Genomic DNA, 26,878 nt, shown 5'->3' with positions numbered 1-26,878 from the left:
ATGGAACAATTACGGACATTACATTCAGCCGAGAAGTCATACATTGCCATGGTCACCATTTACATGCCTCGTTTGGCCATCCATTATCCATGTGGCTAACACAATAGTGCAAATATTGTAAGGAAAAGCATAAACAAAATTGTAAATCTATTTTTCCCACCTGGCAGAAGAAAATAAATTTCAAGCAAATGCACCCCAAGCTGTTGCTTGCCTCTTCAAGCCAAAACATCAGAAGAGAAATGCCACTAGATGGGTCATACACATTCTTTGATATCGTACCACGGTAGGAATGGGATTTACGCTGCAATCACCCGTATAAGGGGACTCGGGATGTCCCACATTGATAGGATACTTGTTGTATTTATTAGTCCTTGTTTTAAGATAAACACAGCCTCCGTCCCTCAGCTCGCGGCAACCTTCCTCCAAACTGCTCTCCGGAGAACCACTAATGTCTGTGATGTGTATCTAGTTTACTGTCAGCGTGATTTGGGCAACTTCTGTTTCTATGGTAATTTTTGCAGTAATTGCTCCTTGGGCGCGTCGGTCAGGTTATGAAGATGTGCCTGCTGGTATTTGGAACTATTTGGTGTAAACAAGGCCACTGTGATAGCAATCATATATCATCTAGAATGAAGTTTAAGAATTCTTCTGCAGCTGTTCTTCTTCACTTTTTACTTCTTGTTGTCTCTTGTTTTCCCAAATTCGTCCTTGTACCGGCTTACCAATTCCTGTTCTCTAACTCCCTTTGCTAATGGCTCACTGCTACTTGGACACAGTTCCAATTCTTCACACATCCCTGACTGAGTTTCTCCTTCAATTACCTTTTCCTCCATTGCACCTTTTCTTTGTTTGTGTAACTGTGATTACCCTATACTACACACTTTCATTTGCAACTCACACCTTCACATCTGATTTTCTACATTTGCTTTTGTTTTAGCCACTACGTATTTCCTATCACCTGTAGGTAACACTTCAGGCTGTTTATATCCACATCCTACCTCACTGTCTATCTCTTCTGCAGCACGTCTTCTCTCCTATGCTTATTCCCTTTCCAATCTCTATTTTCTCTGTCATTCTCCAAGGAATGCTCTTGTGAGCCAAACATTTTCATTCTCCACCAACCTTCCTTGTCTGTGTTCCTCTTGGCTTTCTACCGGACCTGCAGATTTGATGTAAACTACTTCAATATATCTGTTGTTTTTGTAAATCCTCACTAAAATCTATTACACCATACTGTAAGCCCCAAGTACTCAAGAATAATATTATTTAGGAATCAAGTAAGTCGGACCAGAGTCTAGATTCCCGAAGGCTACAATAGGGGTAATGGTGAGTGTGTAAAAGAAATAGCTGGAGACAGAAATGAGCAACAAGAACTGTATTAAATGTACTAAAAAAAATAAAATAACACTGTTTACAATTTACCAGCCGGCATCTAAATATTAGGGGTGTGCCAAAAAATGCATTCTCATAAGAATCGCAATTCTCATTTAGTACGATTCAGAATCTATTTTAAATGTCCCAAAATTGATTTTATTTAAATCATTTTATACTGTCTTCCCTCTGTTTGTGTGTGCCTTTATTGGGAGCGCTGTTCGTGTTGTACCCGATTTGGCCACTTAGGGGCAGTGTGTTTCCATGTGATCTGATACACTGTTAAGTTGTAGCCACATTAGAGAGTAGAAGGAGAAAGTCACGATCAAGTTATTCCAATAATAGTTTGTTTTTTTGCAGCGTGGAACCATTCTTTTGAGTGATAAAAGTGCCACGAGTAGAGCGCTAATTAGCATTAGCGAGTCAGACTGGACTACTTAACAATAATTTCTATTATTGTATTCAGCTAAATAAAAGTCTAGTGTCATTAATTTGATCTTATCAGCAGCTATAGCTTCACCGTAGTTCTCCATTTCTGACATTCTACATCCAAATTACATAAGATAAGTCATATACATCCATGTTTTCAAAAAATATTGTTACACATAAAATTGTTGTTTTCAACCCATACAATAACAATAACTCTCTTCATCTTTAATTCTTATTAACCATATGTTTTATGATTAACATGTATCTATCAATTTAATAAGAAAACAATTGTAGAACACAACAGATAGTTGAGTAAAATCAATATTTCAGTTAAACCTCACATTAAAATGAGCATTTAACAACCAAATGTCATATAATTTTCCAAAAACATAGTGACACATTTGTTTGTGGGCCTAAATCTTGCTTTTGAAATTGAACAAGTACAATCAAGTTTCTCCCTTAAAATAAGCAGTATAATTCCACTCGCGGGTAGCATTAGCTTAGCGTTAGCTTTTTTTCCCCGCAATAGTACGGCAACGGTTTGAGCATGAACACGGTCAGATAGTCACGGACCCTCAGTTCATGCTGGGATTCACACTTAAAATAAAACATTTCACAATTAGCATTTGAATATTTGTCACAGTTACATCGACTTCAATAAACATTTAACTCACCAAGACTACGGTTTAATCATTAGCAATCATAAGGAATCGTCACACAGGAATCATCTCGAGGACGTGGGGTCTATTAACGTAGACCAATTACAAAGTCATGATCACTTAAGCGACTTTCCCAATAGGAAATCAAGACAGAGAAAATGCACACTTTCGCTTACCAAAATAAATCATTTTTCAAAATAAAGTGGTGCATTTAAATAAAGAAATATGACGGGTTTTTTCTACTGGGTTACAATACCTTCAATCATTTTTCTCACCCACTGAGTAGTCTGTTAGTCTTTTTGAGGGATACCTACTCACCTTTTTGCGCCCTCCCTCAGCTTTTTCCCGCTCTCCCATCTCCTGGTTATTTTAGTGTAATCAAAAGTATGCCTATATTCGACATTAACGCTCTAAACTGAAGTCCAAGCAGAAGCAGCGTGCTCATTGTGCACCATATTGTTTAACAATGCTGCCATCTGTTGGGAAAAGGAGTTTCACAAACAATACAATGAGGTCACACAGTCTTCAAACTCAACCATAAAAGGTTATATAAAGTGAGTAAATCACTCAATTCTCACAGACAGGCATAGAGAGAAAGTGGACACAAAACTGGAAAAAAACTATAATCTTTAGTTCTTGGCTCTCATTTGAGCTTGAGAATGTTGTCTTCTGCATGTAATCATCCCTGAGGAGCTTTGGGCGGCAGCTGTGTGACCAAATCCAGATCTTGTGTCAGTATCCTAGGGGGAGGGAACTGACTAAAAATCAACCCTAAAATCCACAAAATCAGTTAACAGCAGCCCAAACTAAATTCAGTTGAGGGTATTCTAGCTGTGCAGCAGAAGTATAAATATGTTTACTTTTGAAACTTCACAAAAGTTAACAATGGGATGGCTATAGGGTTCAAGTTCCAAATGTGTTCCGGGGTGGGGGGAAAATATGTACTTTTGAAGAAAAAACATGTCTAAAATGTTTCCTGGTTAATAACTCAGATTTCTTTCAAACTAAGACATATATATATATATATATATATATATACATATATATATATATATATATATATATATGTATATATATATATATATATATATATATGTATATATATATATATACATATATATATATATATATATATATATATATATATATATATATATATATATATATATATATATATATATATATATATATATATGTGATTTTTTTTTTCTTCAGAATAATTACAATTGATTTATACCTTTCTGGAATAGAGCTGTCCATGTTTGCCCTGAGATTGACAGGAAAGCTTGGTGGTATTTGTACTGGTATTGTGAAAGCAAGATTAAAAAAAAACTTGTAATTAGGCTAGGCTATTAGGCGAACAAAATGGAGAGATAGATCATGTCATCCATCCCTCCATTTTTTTCTACCCAGTATCTGGTATCCTATTACAGCTGGCTTGGGATGGGTGAATACATGGAGCCTCTTAAAATGAATGACCCTGTTGTTGTTCAATTTCCCCAGATTTTGAGACAAAATCCAATAAAATCATAGAAACCTTTTGTGTTCAAACCCTCACCAAGCATGTTTAAGACCTCAGCTGTCGTCAAATTGAAGCTTGACCAGCAGCCCAGATGGAATCGTTGTCAACTTTATAGGCCCAATTGTAGTTTCTTGTGGGTTTTATAGTGATTCACAACAAATTTATCAGTTTGTACGTCTGCCACTACTGGCACATTCAGCAAGTATAATGATTGGTTAGTTGGATGGAGAAAGCCTCCTTTCCAAAGGATTGTTGTCGTTTTTAATTGTAAACATTGTTGCTCAATAGTCCTGTGTGAATCCTATCTTCACAGTACCGGTTGCGAGAAAATGGCTGTGACATTAATACAAGGCCTCTATGCTGGAGATGGAGTTTGCGCATATGGGATTTTATATATTGTAACTGGTGTTAATTTTCGCCTGTGCCCATAATTGCACTCATGTCATGTCACATTATACGTTACATTCAGACAATCATAAATTGATCCATAAACCTTAGTAGAAGGTGTTGAAAAATCGTGACAATTATGATTCATTGTTAAAAATAAATAGACTTTCCTTTCTTTTCTTTGGTCCTTCCTCGGGTCTCCTGACGGCCTCACGACTCTGGCTGGATGTGTTCGGTTTAGGTGAAGGGTATGGGATTTTTTAATAGGTTTTAGGTGAACTAATGAATACACACACACTCACACGCACGCACACACGCACATACACATTCTCACCAACATACAAAAAACTATATATAAAAAAAGGGAGCAATGACGATGACATGTCAAATCGGTAAAATTACCGAATGAACAATACTGAGCTCTCCAGAAAAAAAAAAAAAAGACAAATCGACCATAATTTATACAGCTCAGCAAACAAAACACAGAGAGGAAATCTTCTTTCTTTTTTTTAAGAGAGGAAATCTAATGCAGACATCATGTGTTGAAGCATAAAATGTCTTCTTTTGTGTGAGTGCTATCCTGACAGATGGTCACAAGCCACAGGACGCCCGCATAACACCTGGATGAGACCGAGCGGTTTCCAGGGGGACGGATTGTGTTTCTTCCTTGGCCGTCGTTAGGAGGCTCCCCAAATATTCCCGTCCCTGATTTGATTTCCATTTTTGACTCTTCAGCAACAATCCATTCAATTCTGCTGTAAAGAATAAATCATATTTCTCAGGTTTGACATTTTCATCACAATTCATGAGGATGTAAGGTTGTAGTTAAGCTAGCATGGGGTAAAGCAAAGAGCCCGCAAATGTGTTCAGGCCTCGGACATTCCCACATAGCCGCCTGCCGCTCAGCAGCTCTACATGAACTTGACTCCCCTGACTCAGGGACAGCAACACCACGTGAGTGCCGCTGCCCTCCGAGTCCTCCCTGTTGTCCTCCCACGTAGACGCCACCGCCTCTCCGTTCTTCATCAACTGCACCTTGAAGTACATCCTCGCTCCTGACCTTTCCAGCTTGGAGTAGACGGAGTAGGAGAAGGAGTAGACGCCGGGGCGAGGCGCTGTAAAGATGCCTGGAGTGGAAAAGGGTTAGTCTCGCCAGCAGTTTGTAGGGATATAACATATAAAAGTTAAGCACATGTGTCAGACACATTATGACACAGGCAGTATGAATGTTGATGCAATGCTTTTACCGAGGGCTGGGTTGAATCCACTCCCGTGGTTTAGGATGATGTCATCATAAGGGATGGGGATGTTCTTGGTGAATGGCCCGAGGCAGCTTTTTTGGAGGCTCAAATGGGCAGTAAACGCAACCCTCATCCCTCCTGAAACAGAAGCAGTCCAACAGGAAAAAAGAAAAACACAAGATGAGATGATCAGCCTTTATTACTTCCGCGGTAGGCCCGTTCACAAGGACGCCAAAGCACAATGTGACGGGAACTCTTCATGCATACTTCAATGAGAAAAATACTATTTCCAATACTATTTATTATTATACTATCTATTTCTACTATATTATACTATTTAGCATCGAATTAAGCACTACGTGGTATTTGTCCAAAATTTGGAAGCATTGGCATGTTAGTCTCCTCTGAGGTTTTTTTTTTGTGTTTTTTCTAAAAAACATTATATATATATATATATATATATATATATATATATATATATATATATATATATATAATGTTTTTTGCTTTTACCTGGACCTTTTTGAGTTGTTGTTATTATTATTATTATTATTATTATTATTATTATTATTATTATTATTATTATTATTATTATTATTATTATTATTATTATTATTATTAGGCAGCACGGTGGGTGACTGGTTAGCAAGTCCGCCTCTCAGTGCAGAGGACATGAGATCGAGTCCGGGCTTCGGCCTTCCTGGGTGGAGCTTGGGTGTTCTCCCCGTGCTTGCGTGGGTTTTCTCCGGGTACTCCGGTTTCCTCCCACATTTCAAAGACATGCATGGCAGGTTAATTGAGCACTCCAAATTGTCCATAAGTGTGATTGTGAGTGTGGATGGTTGTTCGTCTCTTTGTGCCCTGTGATTGGCTGCCAACCAGTTCAGGGTGTACCCCGCCTACTGCCCGAAGCCAGCTGGGATAGGCTCCAGCACCCCCCACGAACCTTGTGAGGACAAGCGGTTATGAAAATGGATGGATGGATTATTATTTGTAATATTTGTATTTGGGACATGGTCGCAGACAAGTTCACCACCCTTAGCAGGACATCATCCTCCAACTCTCTGAGGTCGAGGCTGGCACAGCAGCAGCCACGTTGTCTCGTGAAGGCACATTCGCAGTCCCACTCGGCGCACGTCAGCTCATCCTCCAGTGCCTCTGCAAACACAAAGGCAAGCATGGGGATCGTCATATTTTAAATTAACAATGTTTCAAAAAGCAACACCTTACAAATATGTTAGACGTATGCATCCATTTGTGAAGACTAGGGCAAACATTCTCACGTGAGGTGCGTTGTTGGGACCTAAATGCAAGCAAGGCAAGTGAGTTGGGAACAAAAATACAAAGTAAGAACAGAGAGCAGGGCTGGATTCAGATGACCCCGAAGAAAACACTTAATGGAGAAACCTGGACCGAGAAACCTTAATTGAGAGAACAGGACTGAATGCATGGAATCATGTTGATTTTACCTGCAGCCTTTTTTAATATGCTGATGGAGTTTTGGGCTCTGGAACTGTCCCACAGTATGCTCATGACGAAAAGAGTGCACACTCGAGTTCTCATCTCACACCTAAAGGGAAAGTCAATTGACGGAAGGGAAAAAACTAATTATTATTAAGTATTTCTATTTTATGTAGGGTGTAGTCTATAACATTTAGAAACATTACAGCCTTTAATTGTGTAGCTATATTTGTGGATAATAACTATGAAAATAAATGTTCATATGCCAAATGTATTATATTTAGACACTGAGCAGGGATTTCATTTGTATTTATTTGCGTTACACTTATACACTGTATGACAAATTCTGCACTTACAAAATAATAGTGATCAGTCAACAATGTGTTAATTTATCGAATTAAATATGTTATAGATTGAATTTGTGTACTGTAGGCTACTGTTTCCAACATTTTTTCTACCTTATTTAGTTACGTAACGGGCAAATACAAATCAATGTTTTTCCATGTATTTATGCTGTCAGTCAAAAGTAATTTGAGGTCCTTTTTTTTGTGGCAGTGTAATAAGAAAAATTAAATAAACAAGATTTGGTCATAAGAAAATATGAATAAATAAATATTTTTTTAATGTAATGCTGGATCATCCTTGATCATAGAAAATAACAGTAATAACAACTCTTACCTTTTGTAACGCCGCACACAAGCTCCTGTCCAACCGGTGACTTTGTTACCTGAAAACTCCACTAATAATCCAACAAAAAAGGCAATACAGTGAAATTCACTCTGACGTGTCTTCCAAGAGATTCTGTCCATTCAAGGGTTGGGTTTTTATGTCCAGGTGGGTGGAGAGTCCTATCTTTTGGAATAACCTATTAGCAAACGTTATCTGATCAAAAGTGTTTCAGCGAGGTGCTCTTTTATCTCCGTGTTTAGTCCAGGTGTTAGAGGCGCTTTTAGCAGGCTGCATCCCAAGAGGCTCCTCACTGTATCAACCAGCTCACAAAGCTTATATTTGCCAACTGCACAGTATATGTTTGTTATGGGGTCGAAGGTGTCAGATTAGCTGATAGCATCGCTGTATAACATCACAAAGAGAATAAGACCATTTGTAACAGTATAAATGTGATTATCTATCCCTCTATTTTTCTATAGTGAGCTGAAACATTTGCCAGTTCAGTTTTGGTGAGGGACGTTGTACACCCTGGACCCTATATTGGTCACCAGCCAATCACAGGACACGTAGAGACAATTAATAGTTCACATTCACACCTGAGACAATTTTAAGTCATTAACGAACCTAGCAAGTATGTTTTTCTGTCCAACTGTCTAAGTTCCTAGGTGGGGGGGTTAAAATGAAAAATGGATGGGTGGAAATTAGCAAAGTAACAAATGGAGCAGCACCACTTCTAATGTTGTAAAAGCATTTACTTTATTGACACTTTAGTTCATTAGAATCAATCCAGCAGTGACACTACAATGGTGTTACTTTGTTCCACAAGACTTTTACATTAGGTCCCATACAGTAAATCATTCCAAATGCTGCATGCTGCACATCCGTATACAGTATATTCACATTATGCCATTATTTATACACTAAGACAGTATTGAGAGCTCAACATATTGGCTTAAATGTGACAATATAAAAGTAAATTGTTTCGTCTTCTATCTTTGAACTCTAGAGCACGAAAAAAAAAACATTTCTTAGTTAAAAAATGACATGAAAATGGGGTAAAGTGACATATTTTCCCTGTCTTTTCTTTGGAAATAAACATGATAGATGTGAGTATAACACACTTTAATCGTGTGCAGCCGATGTAGATGTTCAAATTAAGTTATTCCAAAAGGGTTGATGTTTATCAGGCTATGCTAGGCTATACTGAGAAGAAGTGAAGCCTTTATGAATGGCTTCAGTTTCAAGTGACATCTTTGTGGGTCTTTATGTTGGGCAACTCTAGCTCATCAATGTCTCCAAACAAAAAAAAACTGTTTTAGGGTTATTGTGTCAATGATGACAATCCAGCAGTACGCTCGCTGATCTGGGTCATTCTCGTCCCCATTCTACTCACAACCTCAAGGGGGCATGTATTGTTTTGTTATCTGATGATTAGTATGACATGCAGTTTAGTCTTGAAAAAGCAGTTCTGACTTTGGTCTTCAATCTCAGCAATATGACTCATCTTTGGATAATTGTGTATGGCTAATTTTATGTTTTGAATGAACATTTTTTCTTTTTCTTGTTGTCATTTTTTTAATGATGCAAAAATATTCCGTAATGATCCAACCACAAAATGACGTGGAGTCAGAAGGTTTTTGTTATTATTGCTTGACACCAGATAAATGATCATCCATTCCAAAAATGCTTTGTATAATAAATATGTGTAAGAGCATTTCCCTTTTGCATAATAAGGCACAAAGTAAAGCGCAGACTCAGTTTATATGCTTGCCAACATACGCACATTAACATTTTATCTGAAAAGACCAAAATCACATACTATGTGTCTTCAGGATTAGGATTCCTTTACTTTGTCGTCATAGGAGCCGCTGCCCTTGTAAGCTGCAACGTAACCACTCGCGTCTGGGACGTCCTCTCGTCCAATCTTACCCTTTCCTTTTCCCGAATCATCGAATCGCTCCTTGTGTGTTCCTGTGTACTTGGACGTGTCCGTCAGTCTGTCCACAGTCGCTGCCTTTGCTGGTCTCTAATAAAAGTGTTCAAATAAGGAATTCAGTTGACCTACAAATAAAATTTCTTTCTGCACCTACAGTAAACATATAACAAGACCGCTTTAAAATATAAATATTTTTGCCAGGCCTTATGTGTGTGTAAAATTTCATGAGTATTTTCCCAGGTGGTTCAGACTCTCAAAAACAGCATAATTTTTCTTTGCAAGCAGTGCATTACCATGGCAACAGCATGCAACAAAATAATCTAAAGACGAACACATAGACATCGGATACATTTTTTTCTTAAATATGACCTCTATAAAAGGCTAAAAATGGCGCCAAATTCATGAAAACATAAAATGTCGATTTTTTTTGCCGCGGTAGTTTTGCTGAATGTTTGATCTTTTTGTATAAAATGCCATTTCCACCGATTTGCCTATTATTTGCTTAAAATGTATTTTGCTGGAAAGGAGAACTCGTTCCAACATCAGTGGATGATCTGAGGCCTTGATAACCATCGATCCTCTTATGCGTGTTCCAGTTTGAAACGGAAAAAAATTTAATACCGTTTCGATGTGTGCCGTGTAACTAACGGCTTGCATATTGAACATTTGTGAAAAAGTTAAATGAAACGTTTATTTCTTAGATTTTCGCTGTAGAGATAAAAGATTTCAGAAAAAAAGTTGTTTTTTTTATATCTTCAACAGTTATTGAGATATAAGTTATCATAAAGTGACATATTAAGATGAAACTGTATATGTATTTATTTCTAAATAAAAATTATTTTGCTTTATGGGTTTTTTTTGGACATCGCAGCCATATTAGTTTGGGTCCCATATTAGTGTTTCTTTTATAATGATTGATGTCTGTTTCTTCTAATAACAGTTACTGACGACTCAAAGAGAAACCAGAATCAGGAAGGAAAGGTGAGAGAAGCAATAGCTGCTGCTGACTCAAATGAATGAGATAAGATCACAAAACTTGGCCGTAGCCTTTGCAAAGGCATCATCTGCTCACCACAAGATTAAAATAATAATAATAAAAAAGTCTGATTACTGAGATTGTAATGCATTTCATTTGACTGAAATTGTTATGTTGCCTCATCCCTTCTATGTCGTGTCTCATCTGGAGCACCGAGCTCTTCAGCCGCGTAAGGAGGCGTGAGTGCAGTGGAACTAATGACAATGTACTCACAGTGATTCCAGCATTGGCGGGCTCCTTGCCAACAATGAGACCATAGAGGAGCTGGAGCGCTTCCTCTTTGCTCTTGCCTTTGAAGCGCTTAGGGCCCAGCTCAGTCAGGGCCATGATGAACTGCTCAAATGTGATTACACGAGCTGACTTGGACCTGAGGAAACATAGCATGCGGTTGTAGGCTGCTCTCAGGAAAATATTTCCCGGTGCCAGAGGATGGATATACAATCATATTCTTTTTGTAATGCCGGAATGTGAAATTGCAACAGGATCCTCAAATCAAGTCAATGTAATCTTTGCGTGGCACCTGCATGTGTTCAAATAATTTGCTTTAATTTCCATGATTTGCCATTACTAGAATCATACTTTGGTGGCATTCAACATAAGAATCACAACAAAAACTCACAAAACCAAAGAAAAAAGAAAACACATTTCAGATCAGGGGTGGCCAACTCTAGCTTGATAGCAAACTAGCTTATATTTTTGATGAGAAATTGCTAGATTGTATACACTAGCTGTAAATAACATAAATATAAATCTCATCCATCCTATCGAGTTGCTCTGTTATGTTTTAGAAACAACTTTGTCTAATATGATGCTGCATTGAAAACAATTACTTGACTTTGGTGAAGACGATGTCAACATCTGTGGTGGTGACATTCTTGCCGTCGATGATGAGACAGTCCTTGCAGATCTTTGCAAAATTCTTGCCGTTCATCTCCTTTCCTGTCGCCTTGCTGTCACCGTGAACGGCAAACTTGTGGAAGGATGCCTCCACCTCTGTTGTAGACACGGAGCCTTCGGCCATGCTGACAAACACAAACAGTAGATGGTTACTGTTAGGGATGGGCGAGTACGGATATGGGCTTTAGGTATCGATTACTCGTGAATGCTGTCGATAACAGCCACCATACCATTACTTACGGCAACAGCAATAAAACATCTGACATTGATTTAGTCCACCAATATTACCATAATGCCTTGTTTAGACTAGTGGGGCTGCATAGAACGTATTGTCAGGAATTTATTTTATTTTATTTTTTATTTTTTTTAAACAACTGATTCACCAAAGTTTCTTATCTGTTATCCTAATAAAGCTATCAAAAAACATATGTGTTGCACCAAAAAGGCGATAAAACTCGATCAATTTATTCAATAATTAATTGATGAGTGAGTACTCAGAGAGTGAATACTGTCCCTTTTCCTATTACTTTTTGGGGGGTTTGAATCTAGCTATAGCTATTAGGGATGTAACGATATCCAAACATCACGATGCAATATTATCACAATACGATAATTATCACGATATTGTGGAGAGGTTGCCGGTATTTAAAAAATGTCACAATATTTTTTTTAAATGAGCTCATACTAAAAAAAAAACAGAATATTGCCCTTTTGTACATAACAACAATGCATATAATCAACCTACAATCAAAGTTGTAATATTGAGGCACTTGGTAATGCATACACAAATTGAGTTCCTCCACATATTCACTCATTTACAAGCATATCGCGTTCCCCTTCATCTGACCATTGGCGTGGATTTTAAACATAGAAGGGCCAAAACATGCCTTGTGAAAATTTAACTGCACTAAAAAACTAGCCACCAGAAGGTGCTAGAACTGCACAACTAGAAATCAACCTGACTTTTTTAACAGATGTGCTTCTTTTAATATCGTGACATGACGACGGCGATATTGTGGCAGTTTTAATATCGCAATATCACAATATTGCCATTATCGATACATTCCTAATAGCCATATAGCTATAGCTCCGTTTTTGCTGAAAACATTTCCAACCACCTGATTGGCATGTTAATCAGCTCAAGTGAGCATTTTGTTTGGCTCCGATTTGTTTTTGAGACGCAGTCGCACATCCATCACCGAGCTGATCGCAGGCCAGTTTAATTCAATCATCTTCATTTACAAATGGCCCCTCTCTTTTGCCCTCTCTGCAGACGGTGAACAATGAAAGTCATTTACTTTCTTCTTCCTTGACGCAAAGCGCAAACATCAGCCTTCCCTTATTCGCTTCTTTTTGCACTGGTATCAGTTTTTAGTTGGGCAGCTTGCATCTAATGTGAAATGCAATTCTGAATCTCCTTCAGTCAAAAAACTCGTATTAAGCCAAGATTTACACATTCATCAACACCACTTAGACTAGCCTACTAGAATACAAACAGGCATTTTTAATAATAAGTAGGGAAAAAACTGACAATAAGGTAAGTAGCAAGTAGGTAAATAATAGTATGACACATTTCTCAACATTAATCTGCACATATATATTATTTGTTGCTGGAGCAAAGAGACGGCAATCTGTTGCAATTGTAAATAAACAACATCCCCCTTCCAGTTTTCCCTCTTGCATTGTCCCTCGGGGCATCCACTACAAAGTCAACATAAAGTGTACCTGCTGGAGGATGCTTGCCAGTGAATATTTTCAGGAAATTCCCGGAAATCGCTCACAGCTGCTCAACCGTCTTGTCCTCCTCCTTCCTCTTTTTTCCTCCACTTCCTTTCCTCTTCTCTGCCACTCCCAGGCTCTTTGGCGATGACGACACCGACGCAGATGCGTGGATAGGAGGAGGAGGAGAGAAGGGGTGGAGGGAGAGAGTACCACCCAGCACCATCAGTGACATCACTGCCGCTCAGCTGCTCTTCTGTCTGTTTGGTCACATACAGTAAAGCATGCTGTGTTCATCTCATTTTTTCCTATTACTTAGTCGAATCTACTGTGTTTGTTTAACCACCAAACGTCAGTATTCTGTTTTCAGTAGACTGTAGTGTTGTTCTCTCCGTCATTCATATGTGACAGCTTTTATTTGGGCCACAATGACAGAAGTGGGCTTGTTTGGACATGATGAGAGTCACCCTTGAAAGGACAAAGCACACTGACAATATAGCTGACACATAAATCACATCACACTGTTTCATGAAGGTAACTGAACAATACTCTGATGAAGAAAATAACTCACTCAGAAAATACTGTACTAATAAATATGGGAAAAGTATTTGCCCACCTTTTGATTTCTAATTTATCACACTTAATTAACTCATTCACTGCCATTGACGGCTATAGACGTCAAAAATTTATTTTAACTATTTCTATTAGTTTAATATTTTTTCCACTTTTGTTAACAAGAGTATGAAAAAAATATTGTACATTTAGACCAGATATAAAATTTGTGATTAATCATGAGTTAACTATTGATGTCATGCAATTAATTACCTGATGCCCTAATTTTATTCATCTTTTCTTTGTTTGAATTTTAAAAACAAAAAGAAAAGATTATTAAAAATTAGGCTTTTGAAAAAATATATTATTTTAAAAAGGAAAAAGAAAAGATTATTATAAATTAGGTCGTCAGGCGATACAATTTATTTATTTTGATTAACCACATTACTTCAATAGTTAACTCACGATTAATCACAAATTTTATGTCTGTTCTAAATGTACGATAACATATTTTTTCTAGGTTTTCATGCTCTTGTTAAAAGTGGAAAAAAAAGTTAAACTAACAGAAATAGTTAAAAATGAATTTTTGACCTCTAAAGCCGTCAATGGCAGTGAATGAGTTAACCTGTGGGCAGTATTTTATTTTGAAATGGCTTGGTCAGAACCATCAAAAAAACCAAAACAGGTCACAATACCAATAGGAGTTTTTAAATGGTTCAGATAATCAAACCGATTTTAGCATCTTAGAAATAATCCAAATAATTATAACTAGATTATGATTTCATTTATTACTTTGGACAAATATCCAAACAGCAGTAACTAAAATCAAGCGTTTGTGATAGATGGTGATGGGTCTTTTGCATGAACCGCCCATTTAAGGTGGAAGTCAACCTTAAACATTTATTGACAATAATACCTATTGTGGCATCATGAGAGGCGCACCAAGACAGGAGTCTACCAATGTTGAAAGTTAAACAAAATCAATGTTTTTTTTTTCCTTCAGCTTGGCCAGATGGCTTCAAAAGAAACAAAAGTTCATCACAAGGTTTCAACTCAGGCTGGCAAAAACAGTTTAAAAAACAGTTTCAAAAAAAGAAGGTAGTCTTTATTACTAAAAAGACACAACTTTGCTCCACGTTGGGTGGGTTTCATTATTTGAGTCCCTCCAGGCCTTCTCCACCCCCACCTCAGTCTTCCTCTGCTCCTTTGTTTTCTTCCCCTTCCAATCAGCCAGGACTGCTTTAATCAAGGGACCAAAGTGACCACACCTGTTGTGAGGCATCCTGGGAGATGTAGCGTCCAGATGGGCAGCCATTTTGTTGCTAGTCACTTGCTTCCGAAAAGGAATGTGATGACACACTATGCTATAATTGATTCACTAGTCTAAACATGACATTCTGGATTAATCGTACATTTGTGGAATAAGATGTTATGAAGCAAAATCCAGCCATTTTTATTCATTTTAGGGGGCGGCCATTTTGCCACTTGCTGTCGACTGAAGATGACATCAGTGTTGCTCAGGGATCACAGCTCATCTGTTTTCTGAAGCTGAGCTGTGATGTCATTTTCACTCTGCAGCAAGCGGCAAAATAGCCACACCCTGAGATGGATAAAAATGGCTGGATTCTGCTGCTTAACTCATATTCCACTTACGCAATATTAACCATAATACCATATTTAAACTAGTGGGGCTGCATTGAAAACACATTGGGTTGGCTATTGGGTCACTGGCACTGATTTAAATCTGCACCGAGTGCATGAAAGGCAGCGACGTAGGATTTTCTCATAGGCATCAGAATTCATTGTTCCATAATTGAATCACAGAAAGTCGTCCAGGTCCTGAACTAGCAAATTGGCCCATGACCATTACATTGTCACAATGGTTGACTCATGGCATTTTGTACTATGTACAGTATATAGGTTATTAAATACTCCTCAGAAGCTTTAATGTCAAAACAAGTCAATCTGGAATAATATCAAAGGATTCTCAACAGAATCTTTCCGTTTGACTTGCTCATTGTCACAGTCATAATGGCTCATTTTCACTTGCCTCCATCTGGCCAGTCATCTCTGGTCTTGCATCCATTGGGAGCATCAGAGCTTGGTTGCCCTCCTTTAAGCATCATGTTATCTCTGCCGTTTCCTCTTTCAGACATATGCTTGCACAGCCCGCCTCCCCGCCCAGCCCTTGCTTGTTTTCACAAACACATCAGAGGGATCCACCACATGTGACAGACCTCCATCCCATCACAGCTGCTATACCACATGTTCTCCATGACTCATCCAAAAAGTTCCACCTACATACTCTACTTTAGCAACACCTCCACCAACACATTCATCCACATCAGAAGTTATTTGGGGTTTGTGCAAAGTATGCTGCAACAAAGCCTCGTGAATGTAAACAAGTTCTTTACCTTACTTGTATGACTTACAATATTGTTTGTCTGGATCCATTAAGGAAATATTCCTTTAGTTCTGCTAGATAATTAGTTGTGCTGAACTAGAATTGCTCAACTTGGCATTGGAAATCATGTCGTTAGGACGCTGACTCCCATCACTCAACTCTATTTTTGTAGAGTAAAGAACCACCGCTGTTTTTTTAGGATGGAATCCAGGGGCAGCAGATACAATGAAAACATCACAGGCCCCAGAATTGAACCCTGTGGAACACCATATGTTCCGTTATGCATGTGAACTCATATTGCACATATTCATTTTTTTTTCTCAACATTGTTAGTATACATAAAATCACAGAAATATTTCATGCTTAATTTAAGATATATGTATTTTTTTATGTGACAAATTCCCATTTACTTTTTTGTTTTAGATCATTTTAACACAAACCTACCAAATAAACCTTTTATGATACATATTCATTAGTCTAATAAAGCCTATTTATTGGAAATGCAAAATCCTCAGGTTTATGTATTTAGTTTTATTAAAGTATATTTACTTCAAATTAATAATAATGAGAGTATTTATTTAAAATATATAAAGTATATTGTTTTACTTGATTAATAATCAGGTTACCAATACACGATAAATATAAAGAAATCTACTGCTATGTGAAAAACACTTACTGTATGTCTCACCACCACCACCATTTTTTTTTACATGTTTATGTTTTTAGAATGAAACTGAATGCAGACATCCCAAAAATGTAAAATAAATAAATAAATAATAATAATAATAATATAATAATAATAATATAATAAATAAATAAAAAAGAATAGAAATGATAATTTACTAATACTAAATACATATAAACCTGAGGATTATGCATTTCAAATAAATAGGCTTTATCAGACTAATGAATATGCATCATATACATTTTATTTGGTAGGTTTGTGTTAAAAAATATCTAAAATAAATAAATAAATACAGTAAATGGGATTTTGTTATGTAAAAAAATACATAAATCTTAAATTAAGCTTGAACTATTTCTGTGAGTGTAAACATTAAAATTAAGAAATGACACGACGTACCATCACAACAGTCACAAATCGACTACTGAGTGCACCAAATTCCCTGCAGCACAGATTGGCCAAGCAATGTAGCGTGATCGCCTGCAGCCAATGATAGCCAAGAGGGGCGTGTCATCATATGAGTCGGATGTGAGTCTCAACCTCCGCCAAACCTCTGAAACTGACTCACCGAACCCCTGGGGTTCAATCGAAACCAGGTTAAGAGCCACTGCAATAGAATATACAGTATAAGGAGTACATTAGAGACTTTAATTGATTAACTGTCATATGTGATAGAAGGCCTTATATTGCTGCCAAATGTCCACTTTGCACACATCATCTAAATCCTGCCTACTGTCACCTTTCACCATTTGTCCACATTAGCATGTATTTGCGTGGGTGCCCACATCCTGACAGAATATTTTCTGTTCAGTGTAAACAGAGTTGTTTTGAAAACATGCACCGCCATGAAACTCACTTTTCAGTCACATGGAAAACTGGGAAACAGCTGGAAGCATAGAAACGCTCTTTTTGTTTGCTGAGATCTTGTGTATAAACCCACAAGAAGCTAGTCGTGCATGTGCGTTATTAAGGGACCGTGCGTCAATGCACCTGAAACTCAGCCAGAATTCGAGCCTGTTCATTTACAGTACAGTGCAAATATCTTGCGTTTTTATTAACTCACTGGTGTGTGAGCTTTTTCACAGTCAATCATTTTGACATAATAAAAGCGGAAATAGTAAGGAAGTGCTGGCGTGAGCAATAAAATTAATTTAGGTTCCATTCAATTTGGCTTTTAGAGGCAGCTTACCATAGCTTTTTTGTCTTTTACCTTTAAGGTAGGAAGGACAACAGTGCAAGAATACAGTCCCCTCCATATTAGAACGGCAAGGTCAATTCCTTTGTTTTTGTTGACATTTGGGTTTCAGATCAAAAGATGAATGAGACAAAAGCTTTTCTTTTATGCTACCCTATTTTACATCTAGATGTGTTAAACAACTCAGGACCTTTGTTGGAAGCCAACTACTTTTTCTTTTCGTCCAAATTTGCATAGATTGCTGACTGCTCCTTTATCTCAGACAACGGCTGAAAGAATTTGAGGGTGAGAAGAGCTCTCTGCTTGTAGTGTCAACAAAACCTCCCCTTTTGTAATGTCAGCATAAAAACAGAGTGTCACTGTGTGGAGTTACTCCAGCGCAATTTCGTTCAGATACTTCTTGATTTATTCACAGACCTATACACATTAAAAAGGGTCTTCTAAAAAAAAATCATGGCTGAGTCGAGTTTCCCTTTACCTCCAGAAGCCATCTGCCCTCTTTGTGCGGATGCACAGATAGACCCGGTCACCATCCCATGCGGGGACACTTACTGCTTGGAATGCATCAAGATCTACTGGGATCAGTTTGATCACATGGGGGTGTACAGCTGCCCCCAGTGCAGAGCGACCTTCACGCCGAGGCCCGTGCTGAGACGCAACCTACCGGACGTCTACCACGAGCCCCGCCGCCAACTTCAAGAGCTCACCCCTTTCCCCTACATGCATCGGGAGTCCTTCTGTGATTTCTGCGTGGGTCGGCGGAACAAGGCGGTCAAGTCGTGTCTCGTGTGTCTGGCTTACTACTGTGAAACGCACGTGAAGCCTCATTACGAGTCGTCCACCTTCAAGCGACACAAGCTGGTGGACGAAACCGGCCACCTGGACAGGAAGATCTGCCCGCAGCATGAGAAGGGCCTGGAGCTGTTCTGCCGCTCCGACCAGATGTGTATATGTGTACTGTGTACTGTTAGAGAGCACCGTGGTCACAATATCACCTCTGCAGAGGAGGAGCGCATCGACAAACAGGTACAGTACTTCAAATGGGACGCTACAAGACATTCAGGACTTCATATTAAATAAAAGCTCTAAATTTTCCACATTTCCAAATAACAGGATACACAGTTTACTCAAAGAAGCCATACATTCTAGTGGTAGGAAAAAATAAACAAATAATCATTTTTTTAAATGGGACTTATCGAACCCCCGCCACGTCCATGTCTTTGGGAGCGCACAGCGCTACCAGTGAGCTAAAACTCTGAGCCGCCAACACAGCTTAGCACCTTATTTGAATGCTCAAGAAGTTACGTTTTTCAGAGGAAAAAAAGATGACCTAAAATGACCTTTTCAAATATATATTCGTAATGCGCACACAAACCCTACCTTTTTTTCCTTGACACCCTTCTCGACTTGGGAGCAGCATGCGGTCTACCAGTCGCGGTAACAATGTGCAAGCATAAGTCAAATCCAACACATGCTAATTGGTCCTGTGAAAAATAATGAAAAGTGGACATTTTTATGACTTTATAAAACTAATATTTATTATTGTAGGCAACTGCAACATTATGTACAAAATAAACATTAACACTGTGCTTGAATGTAGGAAAAATAAAAGTGTACTTAAATAAATATTGTATTCGAATGTATTGAAAATAATTGAATGAAATTCATACTCAAAAATGTTCAAAAAACAACATTTCCTGTTATTTTAAAGAACGTTAAAATAAGGCTGTTATCAGCACCGATATCTGGTATCAGTACTTGCCCATCCCTATTTATTAGTGCAGTATTTTGTTAGGCAGATGCATGTTTAAACAGCATTTATAAAGACTGATAGTTACTAATTTGGTGTGTAACATTTTGGAACATAACATATGCAAAAATGTTGACCATTGTTTACCAAAATAAAAGCAGATATTTGCATGTTTGGTCATTTGAAATCAAACAAGATATTTAAGCGATTAATGGTGTATCAAAAATAATTATAAATTAATTTGACAATTGACTAGTTGTCAATTAATCAATTGTTTCACCACCACAGTGCATCGAATCGAACCGGAATCCGACTGAATCGATCCAAATCGTCCTATTTTAATATGGAACCACCCTTGTATTGGATCACACCCCATGTATCAAGATGAATATAGAATTGTCTTGACTGGGGAGATTTACACTCCTATTACTCACACTTCATCGTAATGTTGTGTCCTTTGCAACCGTTTCATTAAAAAAGAACGAATCTTTTCAGTGAATGTGAGTGAATGGATTACTTCCTGAAGTCATTCGTTCCTTTCTCAGTTCATTTGAGCTCAGCCATGCTCATACGATACGATACGATACGATACGATACGATATACTTTTATTTTCCCCGTGGGGAACTTTTTCCTGGACTCCGTCCAGCTGCAGTTTACAGTAAGGAAAAAACAACAGAATAGAAAGAGATAAAATCTAAATTAAATAAGAAGTGCAGCAGTAGTTTACAGTGAGAAAAACAACAGAATAGAGAGAGATAATTAAAATAAATAATACACACACACTCCTATATATATATATTGCACCACTTAGTTAATGTCGGTTATTAAGTAATTTGATGGATGTTGGCAGGAATGAGTTCTTGTAGCGGTTCAGCCTGGTTCTGGGGGCCCTGAATCTCCTGCCGGAAGGCAGTAGCTGAAACTCATGATGCAGAATGTGAGTCGGGTCAGTAACAATTTTCTGTGCCAGTCCGGTGACGGACCGCTCATAAAGCATCTGTAGGGAAGGATGATTCCTGACCCCCATGATCTTCATGGCAGTCCGCACCAGACCGGCAATCTGTGACCTTGACTGCACAGTCAGGTTGCCGTACCAGGCCGCAATGCCGTATCTGATGATACTTTCCAATGCAGCCCGGTAGAACAACAGCATGATCCTCTGCTCCACTCCATAGACCCTCAGTCTGCGTAAGAAATAGAGACGCTGTTGGAGTTTGGAGCAGAGACTTCCAACGTGTACCCTCCAGCTGAGTGTGTTGTCAATGTGGACCCCCAGATACCTGTATGAAGCCACCTGGCTGATGTGATTGCCTTTAATGACGACTGGCCCGTGGTCACCAACAGTTTTTGGATCAAATATCACCTCCTCTGTCTTCCCCACATTGAGCACAAGATGATTCCGGTCACACCACTGGACAAATTACTCTATTTCTGAGAAATAGTCCAGTGGGCTACCGCCGGCCTGCAGCAAGCTGACGATAGCTGTGTCATCAGAGAACTTAATAATAAAGTTCTCAGGGTGTGATGTCATGCCGTCAATCTTCACGAACGACCAATCAGTAGCCATCGTTAGTGTGGGATTTGACTGAATATACAGCCACGCAATTGATGTTCACGAACGAGTATCATTGAGTGAACGAGTCCGTAAGTTAACATGTTGCCGGTGAACGAATCTTATGAACGGTTCTTTTGAATTAATTTTATTTTTATTTTAATGATTCAGTTCACTTAAAAGAACTGTCATGCCCATCACTACTTCATTGGTCAAACAAAACTAATGATTGGACACAACAGCAGGAATCGGTCTCTATGACTGGCAAAGACGTCTTCAACATGGATGGATGGGTGGTTACATGATCAAACACTTGTTTTTTTTATTTTTTTATTTTTTATTTTTTATGGAGAGCTCAGTATTGTTCATTCGGTAATTTTACCGATTTAACATGTCATCATCATTGCTCTCTTTTTTATTTATTTATTTTTTTAAAAAAATTGTACGTGTATGTGCGTGTGTGCGTGCGTGTGAGTGTGTGTGTGTTCATTAGTTCACCTAAAACCTATTAAAAAATCCCATACCGTTCACCTAAACCGAACACTTCCAGCCAGAGTCGTGAGGCCGTCAGGAGACCCGAGGAAGGACCAAAGAAAAGAAAGGAAAGTGAAATCCAGCACCGACCAGACACCACCCACCAGGCCACCTACCAGAGTCCTTCACCAACCCCACTTGTCATCTTGAATGAATGAATGAACACGTTTATTGGTCATTCTAGCCTACAGTAGCTCTACACTAACATAAAAGGAGATGTGATTTTTAAAAAGTCCTTCTTATCATCCTTTGTTCTTCTCAGAAAGTACTGGTGGTGACACAGTCTGAGGTCCAGCACCTAATACAAGAGAGGGAGAAAGAGCTGCAGGAGCTCAAGCATAACGTTGATACTCTCAAAGTAAGAGCAGTTACACTTGACACGCTTTGACACACAGCAAGTCATCGCAAAAAAATATTATTTATGTACCTTAGCATCCTGACAAAGTGACCTTACCTATGTTAGAGCTGCGCCCAGCGGGCCCAGGTCGAGAGTGATAAGACATTCCACGAGATGCTACAGGCCGTGGAGCGCTGGAAGGCAGAAATCCATCAGATGATAACAGCCAACATGCAGGCGGCCATGTCTCAAGCTGACAGCTACGTGGAGCGTCTGGGACAGGAGATACTCGAGCTGCAGCGAAGAGACGCAGAGCTGAGGCAGATTCTTGAAACAGAAGACAACATTCACTTTCTGCAGGTCACTAATTGTCATTCATATTTTCAGCATTTCTGTATAAATAGACAATGCTAGGCTGATTTAGCAACAGCTGCTTGGAAAGGTGTGAAGAAACAAAATCAAACTGTCCGAGAACTAAAAGAGGCGGTCTTGGTCCAAGCGTACTCTAGAGCGGTCTGCGTGAAATGCGAGAGCCATGAAACCTTGGTCTGCTACAGTTGCATATGAACACATTCTTTCTTTACCCAAGACAGCTTTGTAGTGGTTTCTATTTTGTATTATTTAATGCAGTGTGTCCACAAACCAATTACGGTCAGGTATTCATATAGCCTTACCTTGAAGAATTGGGTTATTGTTTAGTGGATCTTCTCAAAACATTCATGCATAATTTTTCAGGTTTTATTTAGCTTGCTTAGTTAGTTTGTGGGTTAGCTAGCTACGTTTGGCTACATTTCTATGTTTGGTTGTTTTGAAGAAAAGGATCTTTTTCTTCCGCGTGTTCATTTTCTTTCGGGTAGTGAGAATGTTGGTTATCCGAATGCAGGCTGGAGATCGATGAACAGTCACTTCGAAGCTTTTATTTCTACAGAATATTCCGGGCACAAGTGAGTTCCCAGACAATGGCGGCAGCCTCTCACTAGTGCGAAGATTTCAGAGCACTTACAACATTCTTATACTATCTTGAAGGGCGGTACAACAAAACCCCCAAGCCCCCAGCCCACCTGGAGTTCACCAGACATGAGATAAGACTTTTACAGACATCATTCAATACACATTGACTTCAAACACAGAGAAATGGTCTATTGTTGTGGAAATAGAGGAGGCCCCCCAGACAAACCGGCACAAGCAGAAATTGCAACATCACTCACAAAGACACATCCACAGATAAAAGTTCTACTGAGGAAATAAATAAATTAAAACAGTTATGACTAAATCTGGGAAGAAGACCCTCTTCAGTTGGTTGGTTCATCATTGCCGCAGTATTTGGGATTTTATGGGTATTAAGCCTTTTTCTCAACAAACAGTGCATTCATGAGTTGTTTACATACACCGTAGGTATGTAAACATTCAAGCACAACTGTACTTATGATGTCAAAATCTAAACCAATTGTAATTGGGTCAGGAAATCTGTTGTGAATTTTGCCATTTAGAATCTTGTTGGAGGACAATACGTTGTGCAACAACTGAACAGGACGTGCATTCAGAACTTTGGAGAAGGCCAAATTAAGTTTACCTGTAAAGGTTTAGCACATTTTAGGTTCATCCTGAAAATTCACCCCAAAAGCCAAATATACAGCAGTTATATACCGCAGCAAGTTACTTAATTTGGTTAATTTGCTAAATGTAGCACAAGGTCAGTGGAGTTCAGTTCTATTACTTAAAGAGTAGCATTATTTAAAATGTGTTATTTTTAATACTTTAATATTTAAAAACCTTCTGACTTGATGATGTACCTCTTGTGTCATCTTATTGCATAGAATTTTCCAACCCTGTGTGTTGCTCCGGAAGCCATGGTGCCCAAAGTGCTCATCAACCCTCAGTTCTCCTTCAGTGAGATGAGCAAAACAGCCTTAGAAATGAAGGAACACCTTGATGAGATCTGTAAAAAGGAACTCAGTCAAATCTCCAAGAAAGGTTTGTCCAAATAAACACAAATGTTGTGTTTACCGCTCAAACTACTTTTCTATAGAGCAGACAAATGTAATGTGACTCCTTTTAACAGTAAGTGAAACATCGGTGTACATCCTTTTGCCAAGAAATGGAGACAAACGGCTCAAAGGTAAGTGTGAACCAAAACATGAACTAATCATATATGTATATATTTTTTAAAGCAATTACTGTACATAGAAAGCATACAAAAATATTCATAAATTTGTATTTGGCATACTTTGTCTCTGCTGAAACAATGTCATAAACATTATTAGGGTACTCCATAAAGGGATTTTCCAATTGTCTAACATGAACTGGCATGAAGCATTGTGACATTTGTTTTGTTAAAAAAAAAATGGTCTCATTTGATCTCAACTAAACACAGAAAATGTTTAATATTTTCATGCTGAAACAGTTCCTAACAGAGTGGATTTCCAGGAGCCAAAAACAAGATCAGACTTCTTAAAATGTGAGTAGTTCCTTGTACAATGTTTAACCTTACTTGCTTATTTGGGCCCAGTGCCGCAATTTTTATTTAATTTTTTTTTACCTCCCTCTAAAGTAGGGGTGTTAAACATATGGCATGCGGGCCAGAACTGGCTCACCAGGGAGTCCAATCTGGCCTGTGAGGACCGATCACAAACTGCAGTTTTTCACTAAAATTGTCTGTTGTCGCAAATTTTGTCCATTGGGGGACACACTGACAAAGGATTGAATGCAAAAATTATATTTTCATAATGTAGGTGCTATTACAAAGAAGAAAAAAACAACAACCTGCAAATATGGACATACTGACCAGACCCACTTGAGATCAAATTTGGGTAACGGTGTCTCACGTGCTCTTTGGGAACTCCCTGTTCCTACCTAAAACTAATATACTTTGGATATACATAGATTGGCGTTAATAATGGGTTAATTTGGATTAATTGTGAGACTTGATTGTTCAGTTTAGTGAATAAATATTTTTGCTCTTAGACGCCTGTAAGATGTCCTTCGATGCAAATACAGCCTACAAGGAGCTGGTCCTAGCAGACGGGAACCAGAGGGTCACCAGGAAGAAATCAGTCCAGTTTTATCCAGATCATCCGGAACGCTTCGATGGCTTCTCCCAAGTGCTGTGCAAGGAGCCACTTACTGGTTTCAGATTTTATTGGGAGGCCGAGTGGAGTGGCGAGTTTTCCCTTGGAGTGGCCTATAAAAGCATCAATCGCAAGGGGAAGAACTCGCACAGTCTTCTGGGCTACAACAGCAGGTCTTGGAGTCTGCTCTGCTCAGATTCGGGATATTCCGCTTGGCACAATAAAACAGACCGCGACCTTGCGGATGCTCCCCGCGCGTCACGAATTGGCGTGTACCTAGATTATTCTGGCAACGCGGTGGCATTTTATTCTGTCTCAGAAACCATGGAGCTCATCCATAGGTTCAAAGCTCAATTCAGCGAACCTTTGTATGCAGGCTTTGGCGTGGGCTCTTCGGTTACCCTTTGTCAACTCAAACACTCTACTACACCTTACTGAGATACCCAAAAATTTGTTTCATGTGTGAGGTGCATGCTGTATTAGTCTTAACATAAAAAAAGGTAGCCATTTAATTGTGACAGCTTCAGAAATGTTTTTGAGGGTGCACTGTTTTGTAGTAGTAATCACAAAATAGCATCACTGTCAATGCTGTGGCAACTCGTCATCATCTGCTTTAATTCCCTTTGATACAGTAGCTAGTTCTTAATCACGTGATCAGCATTTTTTTTATCCGCCATGTTGGCAGTTGAGATTGTGATAATTTTCCATTAAAACACTCAATAAACACCAGAACAAAACAAAAAGTCGATCTGCAAAATGACGGTGTGGGACGTCATATAAAAAATAATTATATTGGTGGACCAGCCTTGACGCCTCTACGGTTGTTTAGCATCAGAGACGCTGCTTGCATGAGGTGTTTGTCTATACAGTACTACGATGCTGTTACTTTAACACGTTTTTATCTAATATCCAATATTTAACAGTCCTTTCAATTTTTTTTCAAAAGACTGTTGATTTAATAAAAGTACATTCTGTAAATGTAAGAGTAACACATGTCTATATTATCAACTGCTTTTAAATGATCATTGGCTTTCCAGTCCGGGCATATTTTCATGTCCCTGCTGAAATGAAGTCAATTAAAGATTTCAACATTTAACACTTTTATGACTACTTTTATTGCACAGTCACCTTCCTAAAATAAAGGCCTCAGTCATTTTTTCTTTTTTTTCTTCTTTTTTTTCAGAAAATGTGAAAAACTGAACCACATATTGATGATATTATACTGTATTTATTAATCATCTCGTTTCAGTGGTAGAATGGAATGACCTGTTTAACTAAAGATGGAACGGAATGTTAACAGAGCAGGCCAGCATCCTGAGAGATGTTTAAGGCAATTCTTTCTTTTCTTTTAGTCAAAATATAACTTTGGCCATTATTTTAAGATGGTGATAACATTTATTTGTTAGTTCTGCACACTATGTTGATTGACCCGCATAAAAATGCTTCTATAAATGCATTAGCTTCAATCTCTTAGAA

The 26,878-nt window shown here is 38.4% G+C and overlaps 3 protein-coding genes across 3 annotated transcripts; 1 reads left to right on the top strand and 2 right to left on the bottom strand.

Moving 5' to 3' along the window:
* Positions 1-5,193: 5,193 nt before the first annotated feature.
* Positions 5,194-7,142, bottom strand: LOC144054789 (cerebellin-2-like). Its single transcript, XM_077570078.1, has 4 exons — positions 7,079-7,142; positions 6,608-6,767; positions 5,616-5,761; positions 5,194-5,495 (listed from the first exon to the last, which is right to left on the bottom strand). The coding sequence occupies exons 1-4, from the start codon at positions 7,140-7,142 to the stop codon at positions 5,194-5,196; spliced, it is 672 nt and encodes a 223-aa protein (XP_077426204.1).
* Positions 7,143-8,476: 1,334 nt separating this feature from the next.
* On the bottom strand, positions 8,477-13,562 carry LOC144055144 (tubulin polymerization-promoting protein family member 3-like). The gene is given in 6 exon segments (XM_077570872.1): positions 8,477-9,765; positions 10,925-11,078; positions 11,542-11,733; positions 13,334-13,425; positions 13,427-13,525; positions 13,527-13,562. Coding segments are annotated over 6 exon segments (765 nt in total). The 3' UTR covers positions 8,477-9,573.
* Positions 13,563-18,548: 4,986 nt separating this feature from the next.
* ftr84 (finTRIM family, member 84) lies at positions 18,549-26,498 on the top strand. Its single transcript, XM_077571521.1, has 7 exons — positions 18,549-19,186; positions 22,260-22,355; positions 22,461-22,694; positions 24,152-24,308; positions 24,397-24,453; positions 24,739-24,792; positions 25,299-26,498. Exons 1-7 carry the CDS (start codon positions 18,614-18,616, stop codon positions 25,838-25,840), a joined length of 1,713 nt encoding a protein of 570 aa, XP_077427647.1. The 5' UTR covers positions 18,549-18,613; the 3' UTR covers positions 25,841-26,498.
* The last annotated feature ends 380 nt before the right edge of the window (positions 26,499-26,878 follow it).

The sequence above is a fragment of the Vanacampus margaritifer genome, chromosome 7, assembly GCF_051991255.1.
Source record: "Vanacampus margaritifer isolate UIUO_Vmar chromosome 7, RoL_Vmar_1.0, whole genome shotgun sequence".
Lineage (NCBI taxonomy): Eukaryota > Metazoa > Chordata > Actinopteri > Syngnathiformes > Syngnathidae > Vanacampus > Vanacampus margaritifer.
The sequence above is the reverse complement of the archived record's forward strand: the minus strand, read 5'-3'. Positions and strand labels throughout refer to the sequence as shown.

Excerpts from the sequence above, each read along its gene's own strand:
- LOC144054789 (XM_077570078.1), bottom strand. The coding sequence starts at position 7,142 with ATGAGCATACTGTGGGACAGTTCCAGAGCCCAAAACTCCATCAGCATA. Across the intron at positions 6,768-7,078 it reads CATATTAAAAAAGGCTGCAG|AGGCACTGGAGGATGAGCTG; the intron begins GTAAAATCAACA and ends TTGTGTTTGCAG. Across the intron at positions 5,496-5,615 it reads TGGATTCAACCCAGCCCTCG|GCATCTTTACAGCGCCTCGC; the intron begins GTAAAAGCATTG and ends TTTCCACTCCAG.
- ftr84 (XM_077571521.1), top strand. The coding sequence starts at position 18,614 with ATGGCTGAGTCGAGTTTCCCTTTACCTCCAGAAGCCATCTGCCCTCTT. Across the intron at positions 19,187-22,259 it reads AGGAGCGCATCGACAAACAG|AAAGTACTGGTGGTGACACA; the intron begins GTACAGTACTTC and ends TGTTCTTCTCAG. Across the intron at positions 22,356-22,460 it reads ATAACGTTGATACTCTCAAA|AGCTGCGCCCAGCGGGCCCA; the intron begins GTAAGAGCAGTT and ends TACCTATGTTAG.